Genomic DNA, 23,730 nt, shown 5'->3' on the forward strand with positions numbered 1-23,730 from the left:
GATATACCACACCCGCTCCCCCACAAAAGGGGGGTCACATATACTCTTAAAACCTAAATATTAGTAAATTCTAGATTCACTGCAAAGCAATGACTTAATTTTGGACATCCAAAATACTCCTGGCAGGCTTCTGTGTCCAAACAATGCAAAATTCTCAATTAGCAGCAGATCTATGAAACAAAAGTTGGTAGTTACTGAATATTCACCATAACATCATGATATGTGCTTTGTAAGTATTCCCATCTAACCCTCAAAATCACCTTTTTAGGGGCACTTTTATTATCCCCTTCCAGGTAAGAAAACTGAGTCATGTCGGTCAATTTGTAATGTAGTAACAAATGAGTAAATGTGGAGTCTGGAAGCTGCTTTAATGAAGGGAACAAGGCAAGTGTGACTAAAGGGACAGGGTGTGATGACTTCTACTAGATGCACGGCTGAGCCATGAACTATTATTGGAAAATACACAGGACTAATGAGATTATGTTTACATGCAAGTCTCCACTACTAGAATGTGAATCCTTAGGGGCAGTTATTCAGCTTCATATCCAGCTGTGAGGGATCCCCAAGCAGTACATATCACCCATCTCACTTCATTGGGAAAAACTCAAGACCACCACCTAGACTTTTCTCCATTCAGAACATTAAAAAATATTTTTTTGAGACAGGGTCTTGCTGTTACCCAGGCTGGAGTGCGGTGACAGCAATCATAGCTGACTGTAGCCTTGACCTCCTGGACTCAAGTGATCCTCCCAACTCAGCTTCCCAAAGTGTTGGGATTACAGGTGTGAGCCACTGCGCCCGATAGTTCTTAACACTTAGTAAATATGACTAGGTCTTTGCCTTACACAGCCTCACCCCGAGAAGGTAGCAATAAGAATGACTGTGTACAATCTCAAAGGTTGGATAGAATCGATTTGGGGATGAAATGGACTTAATGCCTGTCAGCAAGATTGGCGAGGATACGTTTCAAGGACCCATGTTTGTTAAGTAAACGTTTCCAATTGAATGGTATTGTTTTAATATGTCCTCTCCAAAATTCATGATGAAACTTAATCCCCATTGTTGCAGAGAAATTGCCATAAGTCATGAACCGCTGGTAGAAATGTAAAATGGTAGAAAACGCTCTGGAAAACAGATTAGCAGTTTCTTAGAAAGGTAAACATGCAACTACCGTAAGACCCAGCAACTGCACTCTTGGACGTTTATCCCAGAAAAATGAAAACTTACATTCACACAAAAACCTGTACATGAATTCTCGTAACAGCCTTAAAAACAACAGCTAACTATTGGTAATAACCCAGATGTCTTTTAGCAGGTCAAATGACTAAACAAACTGTGGTACGTTCATACCATGAATTGTACTCAGCAATAGAACTACACACAATACGTGAAACAACTTGGATGCATCTTCAGGGAATCATGCTAAGTCAAAAAAGGCAAAGGGACACATCTAACTTACATGATCCCTGTCATTTCCATTCTTGAAATGACAAAAAGAAATGAAGGCTAGCTTAGTGCTTGCCAGGGATCGGCGGGGGAAGAGGTGGTCTGACTACGTAAGGCAACACGAGGTATCTTGTGGTGTTAACTGTTCTACATATTGACTTTATGCTTTTTTTTGAGTCTCTCTTGATTCTCCTGCCTCAGCCTCCAGAGCAGATGGGAGTACAGGCACTCACCACCACGGCTGGCTCATTTTTGTATTTTTGATACAGACAGGTTTCACCATGTTGGCCAGGCTGGTCTTGAACTCCTGACCTCAAGTGATCCACCCACCTCAGCCACCCAAAGTACTGGGATTACAGGTACGAGTCACCATGCCCACCTATTATCAGTATCTTGACTGTGAAACTGTACTACAGTTTTGCAAGATGTTATCATTGACAAACAGAATACAGTGTACAAGGAATCTTTATTATTTATAACTCCATGTATATCTGCAATTATCTCAAAATAAAATATTCAATTAAAAAAAAAAGGAACTCCCATTGTGGAATTATCAAGAGGTAAGTGAAGGCCAAACCTTCATACGATACCAAACCTGCCAGCATCTTTATCTTGGGACGTCAGAGCCTCCAGAACCACCACATAAGCTTCTACTGCTTACCCAGGTCTGTGGTATATTGTTACAGCAAGACAATGGCCTAACACAAATGCTATTACCACTATTATTTTCTGAGTTCTGTTTCATGCATGGTCAAAGCAATCCCGAACTAGTATATAACACACAAATGGATACTTTAAACAATGTGTTTTTTTTAGGGTTCAAAAGCAAACTCTGGATCCTGAGCTTAACTGTAATGCAACAGATTATATCCCACTTATTTTTGTAATTTATTTTATATGGCCTGACACAGTGGCTCATGCCTGTAATCCCAGCACTGGGAGGCCGAGGCAGGTGGATCACGAGGGCAGGAGTTCGAAACCCGACTGACCAACATGGTAAAACCCCGTCTCTACTAAAGATATAAAAATTAGCTGGGCATGGTGGCACGCGCCTATAATCCCAGCTACTCAGAAGGTTGAGGCAGAATCGCTTGAACCCAGAGGGTAGATGTTGCAGTGAGCCGAGATCACACCATTGCACTCCAACCAGGTTGACAGAGCAAGACTGTCTGAAAAAAAAAAATTACTTTATCTCTTCCTTGATGATTTAAGACTATCTTCAAACCAGTACAAATATTTCATACATAATACCTGGCCATTTTCTAACCAACTGAGTAATCTGTTGCACAATAAGCTACCTTACATCCTTCAGCAAGGAATACATTAAATTTGAATAGGAAAGACATTACATAATGAATTAGGACACAACTAAAATTTGCTTTAAGTATTTCTTTGGGGGAGAGGACACCACACTTCTACTCAATGAAGAGAAACATTTTTCAGCCCAGAGGTCTTTTATTTGTTTTTTTTTTTTAACACCTATTATGCCATGAATTCATAGGGAATAGGTTCCAGCAGCTCAGGCTCCTTCCCATTGGTTCTCACAAAGTGTGCTTCTCTGGGTGGAGCAGGCTATTAAAGGAAAAAAAGGGGAATGAAATAATTACGTGAAGTGTTAAATCTCAACCTTAAAGTGCTCTCAGGACCAATGAAATATACACCAAATTCTCACCTGGCGCTTCAGTTGAACCCAGGTACCTTTCTCTTTGGCTTCTTTCTTTTTCTGATCATTTTCCTTCACGCGTTTCAGGAAGCTATCTCTGCTCTTAGAATGCTTAATGTGCTCAATACGTACATTAATTCTCTTGGCAAGAATCTTGCCCCTGAACAGAGCAGAAATTCTTGTAAATGCTTTATCAGAAATGTAACAGAAATATAGAAAACTTTTTGCAGTTTCATTTATTAAACAAACCATGAACCTTTTATCCAGATACGACAAATCAAAAAAGTATGGCTTGATTACTTTACAATCAATTATTTAATCATATCAGAAGCCTTGCAGAGAACATCCCTACTTTTAACTCTCTTTGATGAGATGACAGCCTCTTAAACTCTAGTAATCTAACCCAAACCAGATTGCTAATAAAATTTAAAATTTTCTCTTTTTATTCTACAAAAACTGCTGGGCCGGGCGCGGTGGCTCACGCCTGTAATCCCAGCACTTTGGGAGGCCGAGGCAGGCGATCACGAGGTCAGGAGATCAAGACCATTCTGGTTGACACAGTGAAACCCCATCTCCACTAAAAATACAAAAAAATTAGCCGGGCATGGTGGTGGGCGCCTGTAGTCCCGGCTACTCGCGAGGCTGAGGCAGGAGAATGGCATGAACCCAGGAGGTGGAGCTTGCAGTGAGCAGAGATCCAGTCACTGCACTCCAGCCAGGGTGACAGAGCAAGACTCTGTCTCAAAACAAACAACAAAAAAAACTGCTTGGTAACAAACTGTGTTAAGACTTTCCAATACATCTGTTTCAATTTGTTTCCTCTGACAGGATACAAGACAAACACTCAGTTTGCCTGAGTTTTAAAAGGATTATTTCCTTTGCCCCACTTGAATGACCAATAAAGACATAAGTCCAATTGGCAAAGTGAAAAGGGGGTATGAGGGAATACCGGTTGGCTGCAAAGAACTACAACACTACTTACTTAACTTGTTTGTTTACAACAATGCCAACAGCATGCTGGGTAACGTTGTAGACTCTCCCAGTTTTGCCATGGTAACACTTGTGGGGCATTCCTTTTTGAACGGTACCCATTCCCTGTTAAAGAGACAAATATACCAGCATTTCCCTTTCCTTTAAAAATCTGACTTTAAGTAACTAAGATATTCTAAGATTTCCTTTAAATGGCAACTCAAGAGCTTTCAGAGCCGGTGAAATGTGTTTTTCACATTGCTTCAAGCAATCAAAAAAAACCAATCATCATTAAGCTCTAGAGTGCCAGGATACATTTAAATACAGACCACAGAACACAGCTTTCACTACGAGGGTTTTTAATCATAGTAACGGTAATCTTCATCAATAGTTAAACTTTGCACTAAGGCATTCCCTTCCAACGTGACAAACTCATAATTTCCCACCCTACCACCAAATTTCCACTTGTTAACTCCAAGCAGGTGATGAGGAAAATTTAAATTCTGCTAAGAACAGCACTTGAAAAAATCCATTCTAGGCTGTGCGCGGTGGCTCACACCTGCAATAATCCCAGCACATTGGGAGGCTGAATTGGGCGGATCATCCGAGGTGTACGAGGCCAGCCTGACCAACATGGAGAAACCCCATCTCTACTAAAAATACAAAATTAGCCAGGCATCATGGCACATGCCTGTAATCCCAGACATTTGGGAGGCTGAGGCAGGAGAATCGCTTGAACCTGGAAGGGAGGCGGAGGCTGAGGTGGGATCGTGCCATTGCAGTCCAGCCTGAGCAACAAGAGTGAAACTGTGTCTCAAAAAAAAAAAAAAATCCATTCTGTACTCTTACAGATGCAATATACACTAGTATTTGAATTCCTACACTAGATTAAATCCAACTTTTCTAACTTCGTAGTGTTATTTTCCCAATTTTATGTTTACCTTGATGTCTACGATATCACCTTTCTTATAGATTCGCATATACGTGGCCAAAGGAACAACTCCTGCAAAAATAAATTTGGTATAGTGAATACTAAGGCTAAAAGTCTAGAGTAAAAGAAATGAAATCTCACTAGCTTTTAACACATCATTTTTGATGGTTACATGCTTAATATCTTGCCAATGGATAATTTCTCCCGAAAGCAAAATCAGCCTACTAAATTACAACCTTTCTCCAAAGTTTAATCTTGCATCAATATTTAGTCACAAAATTATCATATAAACTTCATGCTTATTTATCACAAAATAAGTTGGGTAGACGCTAGTTATTTAATGCTATTGATACACATTCTCTGAACTACAACACATGTTGAACACAACAGAACACAAATGTGTGCCATGCTTCTCTCAAGGAAGGTAAACCTACTTACCATGTTTTCTAAAAGGCCTAGAGAACATATATCGGGTGCCTCTCCTCTTTCCCTTTGTGTTCGTCATTTTGGCAAATTACTGAAACCAGAAAGCGTAACAGTCAAATGCAAATGAAAATTGGCATTTGCCCCAAACCCCTGTAATTTCAAATGTTCGCATGTCAGTAGCAAAGTGAGAACTGCAAACTGAAAGCTGAGTCACCAAGCAATTAGTTCTGTTGAAAGGTTAAAAACCCATTATTTTAGCAAGTTAAGATATTTTGGCAAAACTGTCCAAGTTCTACAATATCAAAACTCTTAAGCAGCAGAACTTTTTTTTTTTTTTTTTTGAGACGGAGTCTCGCTCTGTCGCCCAGGCTGGAGTGCAGTGGCCGGATCTCACCTCACTGCAAGCTCCGCCTCCCGGGTTTGCGCCATTCTCCTGCCTCAGCCTCCCGAGTAGCTGGGACTACAGGCGCCCGCCACCTCGCCCGGCTCGGTTTTTTGTTTTTTTTTAGTAGAGACGGGGTTTCACCGCGTTAGCCAGGATGGTCTCGATTTCCTGACCTCGTGATCCGCCCGTCTCGGCCTCCCAAAGTGCTGGGATTACAGGCTTGAGCCACCGCGCCCGGCCAAGCAGCAGAACTTGATACGAGAATCCAAACCAGTACCCTTTCTCTATGAGAATATAAAACTACAACAGGACTTCTACCACACTCTATCTGTAGACCCCAATCTAGAATGCCAATGGCATTTAATTACTAACTATAAGAATTTATTGGAGAACACAATAAAACAGCCTTACATTTTTACGTGAATTAAATCTTTCTTGTCAACCAAATTTTCCGTGATGGTGTATCTCAAACAGCATCTATTTATCAGAAATCTCAAGTCACTTCACATTTCAGATTACTTACTACGAAATGTATACAGGGTAGAAGAGAGGGGAACCCAGGCTTTATAATCATCGACCTAAATTTGACATAGGCTCTGCCACTTACTAGCTGCGAAACCCACATTTCATCTCTCATCTTCATTTGTGAAATAGGGGTGAACACTTCCATAACTGAGATAACATCTACAAAGAACTCAGCAATGCATGGCCCACGTAAAGTGCTCAGTAGTAACTGGCAGCTAATTTATCATTATCTAAGAATTCACCTACATGTAGGCATTTAGAAATTAACCTTTCCTTTTGTTTCCCAAAAAGGCCAAAACAATAGTTTTGATGGCTCTTTAGTCATTACAGGGCAGAAGTGCCATTCCTGGCTATTACTGCTACCGTAAGGTAAGGTAAAATACAGCAGTCAGGCTTAACGTGTTGACAACATTCTAACACAATTTGGTTTCTAAATTTACTAACAATCCTTTAAGAATGGCTCCCAAAGTACCATTTGTATAAAAACTGTATAGCAAGGAGACATGTTTCACCTAACTCACCAAAGCCAAACCAGTTACAATGGATGAACCCTTTAAATGCCAGGTACCCTATTCTAACCCCCAAAGCCTTTAGATGTGTATAAAGTTCCACAAACTTGTGGCAAGTTAGTATACAAGGAGTGGTACTGTGTAGATTCAAGCCACTCTGTGGAATCACCAACTGGCAGAACCAGTTAACTCATTCCTGATTCCAGAGCCCTTAGTCCTCCACTAGATTCACCTTTCTGAGTTTGAAATCCATTTTCCGCATGGACCCCATAAACTTAAAACTGAAAGCACTTTTCAAAACGATGCCTTACAGTCTGTAACAGTATTAAAATCATGGCAACTAGGATTCACTATAAAGAGCAATCTGCAGACTGTTAACATCCACAAACTGACAAAATGATGAACTACGGCTAAATGTTTCCCTTCACTCAAAGCATGCTGCCCTAGAATTCGCAAAACGTATCTCCTCTGGGTGCAAATATTGGTGTTGCAACGTCAAAACACTTTCCCTTCGTCCAACCACCATGTGGGGTCAAAATTTTAAAATCAGTCGAAAATCGTCTTATGCATTAACTAAGACCAGTGAGGTTTCACTACCCAGGACGACTCCGGGACCCACTCTCCGACCAAGGGCCCCGGTTTTCACACGTGCAGGCCTCACAGGAGATTAAAACCGACGCCTGACTCTAAACCCATTCCTACTACCGCTTAAGTCCTCACCCAACACCATCACAAGATTAGGAATAAAAACGCCACACTGAAAAGAGTTAGAAAGGCATCAGGCCACGCGGCCCCCACACGGCCTATGTGAGAGGGCCACCCACGGTACCGGAGATGCAGCCACGGGGACATTAAACGAAGTCTTTTAAAGATTAACTCGAGTCACCTCACCCAAAGCGACTCAGTGTCGTCTTTCTCGCAAATGTGCCCCCGCAGGGCCGCGATATCGCAGTCCGGTTCTCAGCCCACGGTCCAGGCCCGACCCGGCGCACGCTGCTCCCCGTCTGGTAGGACGTGGTTTAACCCGCCCATGCCAATGGACCTCAAACAGGTTAGACAGTTTCCCCACGGTCCCAGTGGACGAGCTCTGAGGCCACAAGGTTGCGGTTCAAGTCTGTCGAACACTTAGCGCCCGGGAGCCACACGCAGGCCCTACCTGGAAGATGGCGGTTCCGGCCGAAAGGAAAGAGGCGGGGCCGCGGCGCGCGCCTTACAAGGGCCTGTGGGCTGCCCACGGCGCTGCCTGAGGGAAACGCCAACCGAAAGCGACTCCTTTCTAGGGAAGAAGATCGTCTCTGAGAACACAGAAAGTCTGTGAGGATATTTTCCTTTCTTGCGAAAGAAAGACCACCGGCCAACACAAGCCGACACTTGTATCGTGTCAGACAGCCCGGAAAGGGGCCTTCAAGGACGACCAACAGGACGCCGACGACCCGAGCGTGCTTACGTCGTCCTTTGCGTCACCGCCTACGCCGGAAGCTCCCGTGTTTCCGTGCCTCCCCGGAGAATACTGCGGGTGGAGCTGTGGAAAGTGCTAGTAGTAGTTGCTTATTTGTTTGCAGAAATAATTGCGTGGGTACGAAAGTCAAACGAGAATGAAGCAAGTATATTATCTAGTTTCTATGTCTTTAAATAGTTTATCCTCCACACGTCTAAACATACGCACCTGCTAGTAGGTGCGCAAACGTTAAAACTTCTTTGGAAAGCAATTTGGCAAAATCCAGTAAAAAAAGATTTTCAATTACTATACCCTAGCACTCTGCTGCTACCTATACGTCTTGTAGAAACTTTGGTAAGTGAACGAGGATGTATGTAACAGCGCTGTGAGTAGAAGCAAAAAATTAGAAACGTCCATCAATAAGAGAATAAATACCTTATGGGATGTTAATTAGGATGTAGTATTATACGCCCATAAAAGAAGACTGAACTCAGAAATGTGATGAGGCAAAAAGAGAAAGATGTGGAAAAATAAATAGTATGACAATTCATGTGCATTCAATTCTAAAACTTGTAAAATAATGCTATATATTGCTTAGTTATGTATATATATGTAGTTAAAGTAGTCAAGAATACAAGAGAATGAAAATCAAGTTGAGAAAAGCGGTCATATCTGGTAAGGAGGGGACAAGAAAGGGAGGCTTTAACTGTATTGGCCATTATTAAACCAGATGTTAAATATAGGGGTGGCCATTGTTTTATTCACTACACCTTTAAAAATAGGTATTATTTTGTTAATGTAGTTTATTTTTAAGGCTGTTTTAGTTTTTTTTTAAGTTGCGATAATCCCATATACAAAGCATCCAGTTTCCCGTATTAACATTTCATGCTAATATGGTACATTTGTTGCAATTAATGAACCAATATTTTACACTATTAACTAAGGTTTACATTTTATTCAGATTTCCTTCTGTTTTACCGAATACCCTTTTTCTGTTCCAGGATTCCATCCAGAATACCACATTACTTTTAGTTATCATGTCTCCTTATATGCCTCTTGTGACTGTGGCAGTTTCTCAAACTTTCCTTACTTTTGGTGACCTTGAGAGTTTTGAGGAGTACTGGTCATGTATTTTGTAGGATGTCCTAATCATGGAATTTGTCCGATGTTTTTTATCATGATTATATGTATTTTCAGGATGCATTTTTAAAAAGTCACCTAAGTAACAAAATCCCTTATCAGACTGAATATAAATAATATCGTCCAATCGCTTTTGAAGTTGGCATTTCTTCGACTCACTCTCCTGATGCACCTGAAAGTTGTAATTTCTAAGAACTGCATTATCGCTATTTTTAAAAAGTGTACGTTCCGTGACCACCATCATCAGCACTTAACATCATTTGCTGAAGAACTTGAGGAGGAATAGGATTTGGTATCGATTCGTTCAATACATTGACTCCTCCTGACGTTCACTGTAACCATTAGCCCTTGGCTTCTAGATTGTCTTTATTCAACTGAATTTTCTGTAGCTCGTCATTACAATCACTCTCTTAGAACTCACTACCTCAGGTCACTTTTCCTTTCCCATTACTTTCTTTCTTTCTTTGAGAGGGAATTTCATTCTCGTTGCCCAGGCAGGAGTGCAGTGGCGCAATCTCAGCTCACCACAACCTGTGCCTGGCGGATTCAAGCGATTCTCCTGCCTCAGCCTCAGGAGGAATAGCTGGGATTGCAGGCATGCGCCACCACACCCGGCTGATTTTTTTATTTTTAGTAGCGACGGGATTTCACCATGTTGGCCAGGCTGGTCGTCAACTCCTGACCTCAGGTGATCCACCCGCCTCCACCTCCCAAAGTGCTGGGATTACAGGCGTGAGCCATCGCGCCTGGCCCCCATCACTTTCTTAGCACATGTAGAACCTTGGATAAATGCAACCATGACAGTACCTCCACAGCTGAGCACCGTTGAAGAAAATCTTGTAAACAGGTCGTCTGGTGTGATGACAAATCAGAAACTTGTCATCCAAGCACTATATTTTCTTGCACTTAGAAATGTTTTTTTGAGCCCATGGAGTGTTTTAAAAATTAACATATCAAAAAAAAATAAAGATTTCTGGCTTCCCTTGGAAAATCAGGAGATCTGGCGGCACAGAGCTGCTAGGCTTGGTGGCAGCACTCCAGTGGTTGCCCCTTTAGATGGGACATGCATTTTTGAGTTCCTTCGTCACTCAGTCTGCTTCAGTCGTTTACTGCCTGGCCCCTGTTGGCATTTGTGTTTGTAGCCCCTCCCATAAATTCATGATCAACCCTTAACAAATGGGTACTCTGCTGTTTAGCATCCCCACTGCAGTTCCCCAGTTAATTTGCTTACCTGCTGTCAAAAAAAAAAAAAAAAGTTAAACTTTTACGTGATTACAGTTAGTTTTATTCAGAAGTCTTGCTGAGGACTGTAGACCAAGGTTTATACCCTGAGGGCGGTTCTTTCACAGGGCTCCAAAGTGGTGTTTCAGCCTATTGCTTCTATGTAGGTTGTGGGGGTTCTGTATGTGTGAAATCTCATTAAAGTTTGGGTGTAAGAGTACATCAGTTTATAGATTACTAAAGTAAATTGGTTATAGATTGTAGAAGCATAATCACAAACCCTGTCAGACATCTTCATGTAGGAAAAGGCAAGGTCGAGTTGATTTACTGTTTCAGGAACGTTGTAACTCAGGCAAGTGACGTGGGGGCCGTGTGCTCTATCCTGTTTTAAGATTCTTCCTGCCGGGCACGGTGGCTCAAGCCTGTAATCCCAGCACTTTGGGAGGCTGAGACGGGTGGATCACAAGGTCAGAAGATCGAGACCACCCTGGCTAACACAGTGAAACCCCGTCTCTACTAAAAATTTAAAACGAGCCGGGCGAGATGGCGGACGCCTGTAGTCCCAGCTACTCGGGAGGCTGAGGCAGGAGAATGGCGTAAACCCAGGAGGCGGAGCTTGCGGTGAGCTGAGTTCGCGCCACTGCACTCCAGCCTGGGCGACAGAGCGAGACTCTGTCTCAAAAAAAAAAAAAAAAAAAGATTCTTCCTGAGGAGCTGCCTTTCATCCCAGTCAGGGGTTCGAAGCAGAAATAAGCAAACCTGGCTTCTTAACGTTTTCTATTTTGTTTCACATTACTCTATTTAAAGATTATTTCACATCATTTCTTTGATTATCAAACCTTCCTTTCTCCTACCTTTCTTTCACTGTTTTCTCCATCTGTGTAAACATGCTGTATATGTTTTTTTCTGAACTGTTTGAGAGTAGGTCACATATATCTTTTCCTGTTCAGGCCATGTAATGTACTCATTTGTGTCTCCTAAGAATAAGGACATTATCTTATATAACCACAGTACATTTATCAAATTCAGGAAACTAAACACTGATACAATGCTTGTATCAATTTTTTTGTTTTTTTTTGGACAGGGTCTTGCTTTATGGCCCAGGCTGGGGTGCAGTGGCATGATCCTAGCTCACTACAGTCTCCACCTCCTACGCTCAAGCCATCTTCCCACCTCAGCCTCCCAAGTAACTAGGACCACAGGTGCTACCACATCCAGCTAATTTTTAAATATTTTGTAGCGACGGGGTTTCACCATGTGGCCCAGGCTGGTCTTGAACTCCTGAGCTCAAGTTATCTGCCTGCCTCAGCCTCCTAAAGTGTTGGGATTACAGGCTCCTGGCCAGTATCACATTTACAATCCATATTTCAAATGTCAGTTGTCCCAATAATGTCCTTTATGGCATTTTTTTCTTTACATGATCCGGTCAGAAATCATATGTTGTGTTTATTAATAGTCACTGTGTCTCTCTTAGCTTTTAATCTGAAGCACTTTGGCCTTTTCTTGCCTTACGTGACATTCACGTTTTTCGAGTCTGCAGGTCAGTAATATTTGCCCTGGTATAAGCAGTGTTTTCTCCCTTATGTGCCATCTGTTTGCATGAAGATCATGCAAATATCCTGCTTCTAAACAAACTTTCCCTCCTGGATTGAGTATTCATCAATGCTTCTCGCAATCTTTACTGTGATGGTTACAAAGCGGTCATTTTCCAGCTCCGTTTCTACCTCCACATTAAGGAAAGGCTTTCCGTTTTTCCCTATTCATTTATTTTATTCGTTCGTTTATTTGTCTAAATGTTAACCTCTTTTCCCTTTCCCTCTAAACCAGTTGTGTTCCTCAGGGATGTCAGTCTCCTTTAAAGGACAAGGCAGAGAGTGAGAGGGTAGAGCCCAGGCCCCTCCCCCTTGCTGCTCCCTGAGGAGTGCACATTTATCTGCTTCCTGTAGTAAGGTTCATGTAAGATTTCATTTACAAAACAAGCAGTCTGCTACTTTTTTAAAAGTTTGAAAACCACCAACTTAAGTAAATATCCTCCGTGCCCATTACAAAAAAAAGAAAGAAAAAAGAATGCTTACTCTTTTTCTATAGACAGTTGAGAATCTGACTCATTTTAACCAGAGGCATGATGGTGATATTAGTGATAGCTAATATTTCCTGAGGGCTCATTCTATGTGCCAGTAAGCACTTAAAAATATTATCTTACTTAATTCTTACGAAACTCCTAGGAGGTAACTGGTGGTACCTACTCCTATGCATTTAGAAGATTCTACAGTGTACAAAAGGTTGCTTTTCAGGTTTTTCCATTGCTGTTTTGGGATTGAGCTTTCTCAATTCACCTACGTCAACTGGCATTTGTGCATCTGTTTTTCAGCTTTCAAAACGTTGCTGTATTTTTTTATCCTCCACATACATATGGTTTAGGTCTTTAGACACACACACACACACACACACGCGCGTGCACACACGATGGGATTCTAGGAGGTAACAAAATTAGATGAGAGTATTTAATCCATCATTTTAATCTGGAGCCCCTAGGGATGAGTTATTTAGATGCAGGATACCTAATAATTAGTTTAACTCATATATTGTTTTAGCTGAATTGGATGTTGAAGGCATTCCAATACTGAATGAGGAGTTGGGTTATGGAGTGGACATTGGGACATTGTTTTTTAGCTACTCAAACTCATTCCTTCTTCCTGCTAGACCTATATTTACTTGGGGGCTTTAGCTCCTGTCCCATGCGCGTATTCTTAGGAAGCCACTCCCTACCCCCATCAAAACCAAAGGAACCAGAATTGCATTCTCCCTCCTCCAATACACATAGGGTAGACATCCCTTCCAGTAAGCCCCCTCCCTGACTAAAAACAATATTTGATTTTTGATTGATTCATTGATTGATTGAGATGGAATCTTTGTTATGTTATATAGGCAGGTCTTGAACTCCTGGCCTCTAATGATCCTCCCACCTTGACCTCCCAAAGTGCTGGGGTTACAGGCATGAACCAGAATGCCTAGCCAATATTCTGATTTCTATAACCATAAGTTAGTTTTGCCTAATCTTGGATTTCATATGAATGGTACCATACAGTATGTACTCTTTTTTCCTGTGGCTCTTTTTCCTTAGCTGAATGTTGTTGAGAATCAATCATACCGCGCATACTAGTGGTTCAATTCTTTTTATTGCGAAAATATTCCACTGTATGAATATATCACAATTTATTTTTCTGTTCTCCTCTTGATAGCGGTTTGAGTTGTATATAATTTTTGTGGGTCTCGCTATGTTGCCCATGCTAGAGTTCAGTGGTGTGATCGTAGTTTGAGATCACAGCCTGAAACTCCTGAGCGCAGACAATCCCCTATCTCAGCCTCCAGAGTAGCTGGGACAATGGATGTGCTCTACTGAGCCCAGCTTAGGAGTTCCATTCCTTGATCATAAGGTAGGTGTATTAGTCCGTTTTCATGCTGCTGATAAAGACATACCTGAGACCCAGTAATTTACAAAAGAAAGAGGTTGAATTTGACTCATAGTTCCACGTGGCTGGGGAGGCCCCACATTCGTGGTGGGAGGTAAAGGCACGTCTTACATCTCAGCAGGCAAGAGAGAGAATGAGAAAGATGCAAAAGCGGAAACCCCTGATAAAACCATCAGCTCTCATGTGGCTTATTCACGACCATGAGAACAGTATGGAGTAAACTGCCCCCATGATTCCAATTATCTCCCACCAGGTCCCTCCCTCAACATGTGGGAATTACGGGAGTACAATTCAAGATGAGATTTGGGTGGGGGACACAGAACCAAACCATACCAGTAGGTGTATGTCTAACTTCATAAAATATTGCAAAATGGTTTTCCGAAGTAAACCCCAATTTTATGAGCACTTTTCTCTCAAGAGGATAAGGCGTTTGTTTTTACTATAGGCTTTTAAAATAGGTTTGTGTCATTAGCTCCAGCGTACAGATCTGAAAAACAAAGTGAGTTCCAGAGTCACTAATGGTCAATGTGTGTCTAGTTTGAGACCTTTAGTGTAAAGAGAATAAGAAAATAATTGAAACTTTAAAAGAAATATGAAGCAAATTACATGTAGAAAATAGGAAATAGCAAAATTCATTCAACATTTATGAGCATCTAGATTAAATCAGATACTGTACTAAGTGATGAGACTATAAAAATGAATAAAACATGATCCTTGCCCTCAAGGAACCCACAAAGAGTCTGGTAGAAGAAAAAAGCGAGTTCATTACAATATTGTAAGTGGTTCAGTAGAGGACACTGAAAATGAGTGGCATGGGAGTTCCGTGGAGGAAGTTACTGCATCTAGATTGAAGGAAGGGGATGGGAAGAGAGAAGAACCCCTGAACAAAAACGGGAGCTTCACAGAGGTTTGGCTTGATAAGAGTAGCACTTTAATCAGAGAACGAATAGTAAGGACATTTAAAGCAGAGGGAACAGCTTACGTAAAGGCATAGAGATGGATAACAACTTTAGGATCTTGGAGTAGCGAAAGTTGTCCAATGGTCTTAGAAAAGAGCAACAAATGAACAGGGATGTGGCTTATTAAGATAAAGGAAATTTATAATTTTGTAGTAAGCTTGAGTAAAATACTAGACAAAACACAACTTCCGGTCATTAAGCTGAATTTACATCTATGTATTTCTATTTTTGTGTCTTCCCTTGTGAAGGGATTTTAACAAAGTAGATGTTTTGTTTTATTTTGGTTTTCAGAAGACATTGGCTGATTAATTCCAGGAGGACAAATTTTCCAAGCTAGGAGAAAAAAACGTTCTGTCCTTTATGTGAGAGGCCCAGTTGGTCACCTCTTTTGAGTATCTCACCAATTACTTATGATTTGTCCTTTGTTCTGGTAGATTGACAGGAGAACAATTTCAAGTAAGAACTGATTAGGAGTTTCTAATGTAGAAAGTATATAATGAGAATTCTTGTCTCCAGAAAAATGTCACTGCAATGACAGCTAAAGTAATGAGGGTTAGAAATACTATGAATAATTGAAAAATATATCATGAAGGATAATTGTGTAAAATAATCTTTCTTCCATCAAACTTTTTTTTTTTTTTGAAACAGAGTCTCGCTCTGTCACCCAGGCTAGAGTGCAGTGGCGCCATCTCGGCTCACTGCAACCTGTGCCTCCTGGGTTCAAGTGATTCTTCTGCCTTGGCCTCCTGAGTAGCTGGTAGCATCCACCACCATGCCCAGTTAGTTTTTGTATTTTTAGTAGAGACAGAGTTTTGCCACATTGGCCAGGCTGGTCTCGAACCCCTGACCTCAGGTGATCCACCTGCCTCAGCCTCCCAAAGTGCTGGGATTACAGGCATGTGCCACTGCTCCCGGCCCCATCAAATAGCAGAGTGAACAAGACAAAAATCTATTTTTTATTTTATTTTTATTTTTTACCACTTATCCTAAAGTCGAAAAATCTGTTTTTTTAATTGAGCAAGGCAAAGATTGTGTCCTTCCTTCCAAAATCTGATTCTTTATCTGAAAAGCGCAAGGCATAAACAGGTTTGTAACCATGTAATTGGACATTAAAATTGAATCCTAACCCCCTAGCACACGTCCTCATTGTCTGTAGCCAGATTTTTCTGTCTCAATCCTGATTTTTGTTCCAGACTTCAAAAATACCTTCAGCTGCTCTAGACTCTAAGGCCAGTACAACATGAGGCAGAACCGAATCAAATACTAGAAGTATTCAGATGGGGAATGTGTTGAAGTGATGAAGCAGTTGGGGAAGTCATTGCAGACTGGTTTATAGCGGCTCAGTTATATTTCAAGAATAAAGCACAATTTGGAATGTGGAAACAGCTTCACTGTCAATATTAGACTTTTGAAGTAGATGGGAGGTACTTGGTAGACTTTTAGGACTTGTAATGAATTCAGAGAGACCAACTGGTCAATTGAAGTCAACAGTGTTCACTCCTAATAATTATGTTAGTTTTTCTAGGTAACACCACCTGGAGCTATGCACATATTTTCTTGGCAAAGTTACTTTTTGTATTTGTAAAGAAGGAAGGAAGAGGTTCACCCTCTGATCCCGCACATTTGCTTCTTATTGATTTGGGGTGAAAGCAAACAAACAAATTTCAGTTCTGTTGTTAGCCCTGATTGACTGATTGATTATGGCTACCTGGACCTCAGTTGAGAAGGTTCTAAGGTTAATTTCAGGCTCATTGAAAATTAAAGATTATGAATACCTGATGTGCTCCCTGGGAAGAAAAGCACCTGTATATTCTGTGTTTTTTGTTACCTGTGATTTAGATAACTAGTAGTAGAAGTAATTTTACTCGAAGAGGCAAGGGCCTGCACAGGAATGGGAACAGTCCAGGAAATTGGAGGGGGGACATGGCTTGTAGGGGGGTACTCTGGAAGAGAGGGTTCCCTATACCAAAGCTAGTAAGAAAGAAGATACCTTTTCCATGGTGGGGAAAAAAGCAAGAGTTTTGGAGCCAACAGACTCGCTTCCAGCTCTGTTCTGCAGCTTTCTGTAAGCGTATTTCTTTGCCTTTAAAATGGAGGCACAAATACTTGTTTAAAAGGGGTTTGGATTTATACTACCATGTGAGACAATGAATGTAGAACATCTTTTCTATTTTGTCCAGTACCTGGCAGCTGGTAGGTACAAAGTGTATCCTGCTGTCTCTGGCCATTTCTCTCCTCCTAGCCCAGTCATACTCAGAAATCTGGTCTGTGTAGTCCTGAGTGTCTCAGACTTGCAAGGGATCTGTGAGTCAAAACTGTTTTCCTAATAATGCTAAGGCATGGCCGGGCGCGGTGGCTCAAGCCTGTAATCCCAGCACTTTGGGAGGCCGAGACGGGCGGATCACGAGGTCAGGAGATCAAGACCATCCTGGCTAACAGGGTGAAACCCCGTCTCTACTAAAAATACAAAAAACTAGCCGGGCGAGGTGGCGGGCGCCTGTAGTCCCAGCTACTCCGGAGGCTGAGGCAGGAGAATGGCGTGAACCCGGGAGGCGGAGCTTGCAGTGAGCTGAGACCCGGCCACTGCACTCCAGCCTGGGCGACAGAGCGAGACTCCGTCTCAAAAAAAAAAAAAAAAAAAAAAAAAAAAAAATGCTAAGGCATGATTTACTTTTAATTTTTTACCCTTGAGTCATTTTTTTTTTTTTTTCCTTTTTAGAGCCAGGCTCTCGCTATGCTGACCAGGCTGACCTCAAACTCTTAGGCTCATGTGACCCTCCCGTCTCAGCGTCTCTAGTAGCTGGAAGTACAGGCAAGAGTCATAGAGCCCAGCATCCATATCTTGTTAATGTATTTTATGTGACAAAGCAAAAAGTATGCATATAGCACTGTAACATTGTGCTTTCTAATCAGTATGATGGTTGGCTGGAGGAAAAATATTTGGCTGTTGTTTGACTTGACAGCTGAACTTCACCACCACTTTATTCCATTGAACACTTTTTACATGATAGATTGACAAACTGTGGTGCTTCAGACTTGGATATTTGGCAGATATTTTTGAAAAATGAACTTAACCAGATTGCCACTTCAATGCAAATAACTCATAATGTATGTTGACAATGATAATTTGAGCTTTTAAGTGAAAATTGGTATTTTGGAAAACTTGTATTCACAACTGTGAGCTTTAGGGCTCCCCAAAACTTAGATACTTTTCTGATGAGATCAGTGACGATATTAACAAATCTGTTTTCTTTTACATTGTATAAAAAATGTGTATTTGGAAGATCTGCATAACTGAGTGAACCATATTTTCCAAATGACCAATACATAATGTTACAAAATAATAAATGAGAAAACATCCATTTGACGTGTAAGATAGATCAATAGGTTTTAATGTAACAGAGTAGGAAAACTTCATTGCTAGGGTTTCAGATTTCACATTACAACTAATCTAAGGCCGGGCATGGTGGTTCATGCCTGTAATCCCAGCACTTTGGGAGGCCGAGGTGGGCGGATCACCTGAGGTCAGGAGTTCGAGACCAGCCTGACCAACATGGAGAAACCCCCGTCTCTACTAAAAATACAAAATTAGTCAGGTGTGGTGGCACATGCCTGTAATCCCAGCTACTCAGGAGGCTGAGGCAGGAGAATTGCTTGAACCTGGGAGGTGGTGGTTGCAGTGAGCTGAGATGATGTCGCTGCACTTCAGCCTGGGCAACAAGAGCAAAACACCATCTTAAAAAAAAAAAAAAAAAAAAAATCTGGCACTTGAGCACTGGAATAGGATCAAATAAGGACAGATGCAGTTATCTGGAAAGGTTATTCAAATTCTTCTCCTTTTTATAACATCTGTGTGAGGCTGCATTTTCTTCATATTCCTGTGCTTCAGCCAAACAGCATATGGCGATAGATTCGGTGCAAAAGCAGATATGAATATCTCGTTATCTTTAATTAAGCTAGACATTAAGTAAAGACATTGAAAACACTAAACATTAAAAACAAGGCCACACTTCTCACATATTTTTTCTGGAAAATATTATTATAAAATGTTATTTATGTTAACATGTAGAGTTTTAAAAATTATTTTATATAAATTAATGAGTATAAAAATTTTTCATTTTAACTTCTGATATATGGTAAATATTGATAGATAAAAATCACACAAGCAAAAGCTGTTACTGATCCTCAGTAATTTTTTGACAGGTAAAGATTTCCCAAGACCAAAAGGCTTATGTGCACTGCTCCATTCCACTGTTTCTGCTGCTGGTTCTGCTTTGACTCTCCCAGAAGAAAACCAGGATTGTCACCGGAAGTTCCTGAAGTAATCTCCTTTTTAAGCAAACTTTGATTATTATACTATTTGGGTGAGTCCCAGACCAAAATATGCACATTCTCATGGTGATCTTGCTTCTGCTAAGTTTTCCAGGAACACGGACTCATGGGATTATTTTCATTTTGCTTTGTTTCTGGGCAGGTCATAGTACAACTTTGCTGAATTGCCTCGAACTGAGTCTTGGATTTTTACTTTAATTTGTCCTGTGATTATGCTGATTTTGCTTCACTGATATTCTGTCATGTCCTTAGATTTCTAGTGAAACTGCTTACAGATCAACCCGTAAAATTTTACGGGAAAGTCAGGTAGGGAACTAGCACTTGGTTATGCTTGTTTAAAAAGAAACCCACAAAGTTTTTTCTCAAAACAGTCTTTCTGGTTGCCAAATGAAATAGGGGAGCAATTAGACTTATGTCTGATGAGTAGATTAAAATATTTCTGCTGACTGCTATCGTGTCCTTTCTGGACCTCTGAGGTATCATTCAGATACTTGGCTGTACTCTGATGGAATAAGAAGAATCTGTGGTTGAAATATTTTGACTACAGTACTTGCTGACAAAAGACAAAAACCCTTTTAGGAATTAGAAAAATTACTCTGGCTAAAGTTTCATATATGCCAGGAATATTTGAAATAGATCTTATTTTTTGAAAACTGACAATAACTTTAACCACTATAATGAACCACAATGCCATAAAAATATTTCTTTTTTTTTTTTTTTTTTTTTTTTGAGACGGAGTCTCGCTGTGTCTCCCAGGCTGGAGTGCATTGGCGTGATCTCGGCTCACTGCAAGCTCCGCCTCCCGGGTTCCCGCCATTCTCCCGCCTCAGCCTCCCAAGTAGCTGAGACTACAGGCGCCCGCCACCACGCCCGGCTAGTTTTTTGTATTTTTAGTAGAGATGGGGTTTCACCATGTTAGCCAGGATAGTCTCGATCTCCTGACCTCGTGATCCACCCGCCTCGGCCTCCCAAAGTGCTGGGATTACAGGCTTGAGCCACCGCGCCCGGCCCATAAAAATATTTCTGCACAATAGTTGATATGAAATGCCTTTAAAAGTTTTAGTACTGGGATTTGTAACGGAAGCGTAAAATGTAATGTGAAGAACATTTATCAGACACTAGTTTAATGCTATTAATTTGTACTTAGACTTCAAAATCTATAGATGCAATTTTGCTACCAATTATTTTCTTCAAACTATTTTTAAAATACCTGTGATGGTTAAATTTTCGCTTCTGTAGTACAGTCCTCTCTCTATATCTGGGGGAATTGCTTCCAGAACCACTCAGATACCAAAATTCATGAATGCTCATGTCCCTGATACAAAATGGCATAGTATTTGCATATAACCTACACACATCCTCCTAACAGTTTAAATCATCTCTACATTATTTATTGATGTGATACCTAATACAATGTAATGTTATATAAATAATTATACCATATTATTTCTATTTTTTTAAATTATATTGCGCCCAGGCTAGAGTGCAATGGTGCAACGCAGTCTCAGCTCACTGCAACATCTGCCTCCCAGGCTCAAGTGATATCTCCTGCCTCAGCCTCCCAAGTAGCTGGGATTACAGGCATGTACCACCGTGCCTGGCTAATTTTTGTATTTTTAATAGAGATGGAGTTTCACCATGTTGCCCAGGCTGGTCTCAAACTCCTGACCTCAGGTGCACCCCCTTGGCCTCCCAAAGTGCTGGGATTACAGGTGTGAGCCACCGCACCAGGCCTGAGCCACCATGCCAGGCCTAAGTTTTTTTTCCAAATGTTTTCCATAAGCGTTTGTTTGAACCCACAGGTGTGGAACCCATGGATATGGAGGGCTGACTGTGTTTGAAAGCTGACTTATGTGCATGAATTTGGCAAGGTTCAATGTAAATTGTTTGCTAGAATTCTATTTAATTTTGGTCTATCTGGGAGAAGATTATTGAAACTGGAAAGTAAACTGCACAAGGAACGACTAGGGGCAGTGGTCTGATTAACTTTGGCATGGTGAATTTCAGATAGTTACACTGCACAGTTCATAGGTGCATGGGCTTTGTCACTAGAGGTTTACCACTTTGTATCCAGTGCTTAGCACATAGCAAATGCTCAGTAAGTATTTGGAAAGAGAGAGGGAAAAGATGAAAATGGAAGGGAGCAATGAGCTGGCTCAACCAAATCAGCATTACTACAGTTAATTTTAATAGCAATGACAGAATTTTAAGAAAATGATTGTTCACAGTTGCAGAGTCTTACAGAAGGAATTAGTGTTTAGGGTTCATTTGAGATTAACCAATGAATCTGACTTAGTCTACTTGTCAGCTGACTGGTTTCCTCAAACAGTGCTCAGGGCATTCATTTGTTCATGAAGCATACATTTATTGGTCACCTATGTGACAGGCAGTGTGCTGAAGATACATGAGAATAAAACAGGCATCCCTATGCACTTGAAGTTTACATTCTAGTGAGAAAAGACAGTTAATAATAAATTATTTACATGATTACAATATATACATTCTGACAGATGGAGAAAAGTGTTATGGAGAAAAAAATGAAGAAAGGGGAAATGAGCAGACATTACAATTGAACATAGAGTGAGCAGAGAAGACCTCACTGAGAAGGACATTTGAACAAAGATCTGAAGAAAGTGAGGAAGGGAGCCATGCAGGCATCCGAGAGAAGAGCATTACACACAGAGAAGAAACACGAAGATCCTGTGGACAAAGCATTCAATACATTTAAGCAAGGGGGCAGGGAGGTTAATGGTTGGGTAACAGGAGAGGGAGGGTAGTGTGGAATGCAGGGAGAGGTAAGCACATTTTGTGAGACGTTTCGGTATTGCAGGTACTTTGGTTTTTATTCTGAATGAGCTACGAAGGCAGTAGAGGGTTTTGAAGAGGAGTGATGCAATCCTTATTTTTGTAAAAGATCACTCTGGAGTAGCTGTTAAGAATGAAGAGAAGGTAGTTGAAGGGAGAAACAAAATTCAACAATAATAAATGAAAACTTCAATACTCCGCTCTCTTTTTTTTTTTTTCAGTCAGATCTGACTCTGTCACCCAGGCTGGAGCTCAGTGGCATGATCTCAGCTTGCTGCAACTTCTGCCTCCCAGGTTCAAGCGAGTCTACTGCCTCAGCCTCCAGAGTAGCTGGGATTACAGATGGGTGCCACCATGCTCAGATAATTTTTGTATTTTGAATAGAGAAGGGGTTTCACCATGTTGGCTAGGCTGATCTCGAACTCTTGACCTCAGGTGATCTGTTTGCCTCGGCCTCCCAAAGTGCTAGGATTATAGGCGTGAGCCACTGTGTGGGCCACTCCACTCTCTATAATAGATAAAACCCAGACAAAAAATTAGCGTGAATGTAGAACACTTGAACAATATTATCAGATAACTGGCCCAAGTAATGCCTGTAGAACATTTTAACAACAATAGCAGACTAGACATCTTAAGTGCATATGGTATATTCTCCAGGATAGACCATATACTTGGCCATAAAACGAGTCTCAAAAAATTCAAAAGAATTAAAACCATACAAAGTATTTTCTCAGGCCACAATACAAACATAAGAAATATTATGGAAAATACAATTATGTGAGAATTAAATGACACACTGTGTTACCAATGGATTAAAAAAGAAGAAATAATAGAAATTAGAAAATTATTTGAGATGAATGAAAATTAAATACAAGAGCCTGGTGTGGTGGCTCACACCTGTAATCCCACCACTTTGGGAAGCTGAGGCAGGAGGACCACTGAGCCCAAGAGTTCAAGGCCAACCTAGCAACGTAGTGAGACCCCGTCTAAAAAAAAAAAAAATTAGTCAAGTGTGGTAGCACATGCCCATTATCCTAGCTACTTGGGAGGCTGAGGTGGGCGGTTCACTTGAGCCTGAAAGGGCAAGATTGCAGGGAGCCATGGTCATGCCACTGCACTCCAGCCTGGGCAACAGAGTGAGACTCTGTCTCAAAAAAGAAAGAAAAGAAAAAAAGTATCGAAATTTCTGGGATACAGTGGAAGCAATGTATGGGGAATAGCTGTAAGCTCCTATATTAGAAAAGAAAATCTCAAATCAGTAACTTGGCTTTGTACTTTTGGAAAGTAGAAAAAGAACAACAAACCCAAGGCAATCATAAAGAAGGAAATAATGAATAGAAAGGAAATAAAATAGAAGAAATCAATAAACCCAAAAGTTAGTTTTTTGAAAAGATCAAGAAATTGACAAACCTTAATGACACCAAGAAAAAACAGTGAAAGGCCGGGCGCGGTGGCTCAAGCCTGTAATCCCAGCACTTTGGGAGGCCGAGACGGGCGGATCACGAGGT

The 23,730-nt window shown here is 41.1% G+C and overlaps 1 protein-coding gene, 1 long non-coding RNA gene and 2 other non-coding genes across 10 annotated transcripts in view; 1 reads left to right on the forward strand and 3 right to left on the reverse strand.

Moving 5' to 3' along the window:
- Positions 1-2,896: 2,896 nt before the first annotated feature.
- On the reverse strand, positions 2,897-8,211 carry LOC105490213 (ribosomal protein L21). Of its 3 annotated transcripts, XM_011755615.3 has the most exons (7): positions 8,011-8,210; positions 6,232-6,297; positions 5,448-5,526; positions 5,020-5,081; positions 4,092-4,204; positions 3,119-3,269; positions 2,897-3,018 (listed from the first exon to the last, which is right to left on the reverse strand). In XM_011755615.3, the coding sequence occupies exons 3-7, from the start codon at positions 5,512-5,514 to the stop codon at positions 2,929-2,931; spliced, it is 483 nt and encodes a 160-aa protein (XP_011753917.1). In that variant the 5' UTR covers positions 5,515-5,526; positions 6,232-6,297; positions 8,011-8,210; the 3' UTR covers positions 2,897-2,928. The 3 variants fall into 3 exon arrangements, with proteins under 3 accessions (XP_011753917.1, XP_011753918.1, XP_011753919.1); XM_011755616.3 differs by lacking the exon at positions 6,232-6,297 and having other exon boundaries at positions 8,011-8,211; XM_011755617.3 differs by lacking the exons at positions 6,232-6,297; positions 8,011-8,210 and adding an exon at positions 7,746-8,001.
- On the reverse strand, positions 3,920-4,047 carry LOC112428111 (small nucleolar RNA SNORA27). Its single transcript, XR_003020005.1, has one exon. It is a non-coding gene; the product is annotated as a small nucleolar RNA SNORA27 (small nucleolar RNA).
- On the reverse strand, positions 4,304-4,376 carry LOC112428110 (small nucleolar RNA SNORD102). The gene has a single exon (XR_003020004.1). It is a non-coding gene; the product is annotated as a small nucleolar RNA SNORD102 (small nucleolar RNA).
- Positions 8,212-8,322: 111 nt separating the features above from the next.
- The window catches only part of LOC139359147 (uncharacterized), a 36,340-nt gene continuing 20,932 nt past the window's right edge, over positions 8,323-23,730 (forward strand). For 4 of the 5 annotated variants that reach the window (XR_011614944.1, XR_011614946.1, XR_011614943.1 and 1 more), the window contains exons 1-2: positions 8,323-8,646; positions 19,289-19,449. This is a non-coding gene — a long non-coding RNA (uncharacterized lncRNA). Of the gene's footprint in view, positions 8,647-19,288; positions 19,450-21,927; positions 23,655-23,730 lie in introns of those variants that run through there. The other variant, XR_011614945.1, reaches the window with a different exon arrangement.

Source organism: Macaca nemestrina, chromosome 16 (assembly GCF_043159975.1).
Source record: "Macaca nemestrina isolate mMacNem1 chromosome 16, mMacNem.hap1, whole genome shotgun sequence".
NCBI lineage: Eukaryota > Metazoa > Chordata > Mammalia > Primates > Cercopithecidae > Macaca > Macaca nemestrina.

Excerpts from the sequence above, each read along its gene's own strand:
- LOC105490213 (XM_011755616.3), bottom strand. The coding sequence starts at position 5,514 with ATGACGAACACAAAGGGAAAGAGGAGAGGCACCCGATATATGTTCTCT. Across the intron at positions 3,270-4,091 it reads GTTGTAAACAAACAAGTTAA|GGGCAAGATTCTTGCCAAGA; the intron begins GTAAGTAGTGTT and ends TGCTCTGTTCAG. Across the intron at positions 3,019-3,118 it reads GGGTTCAACTGAAGCGCCAG|CCTGCTCCACCCAGAGAAGC; the intron begins GTGAGAATTTGG and ends TTCCTTTAATAG.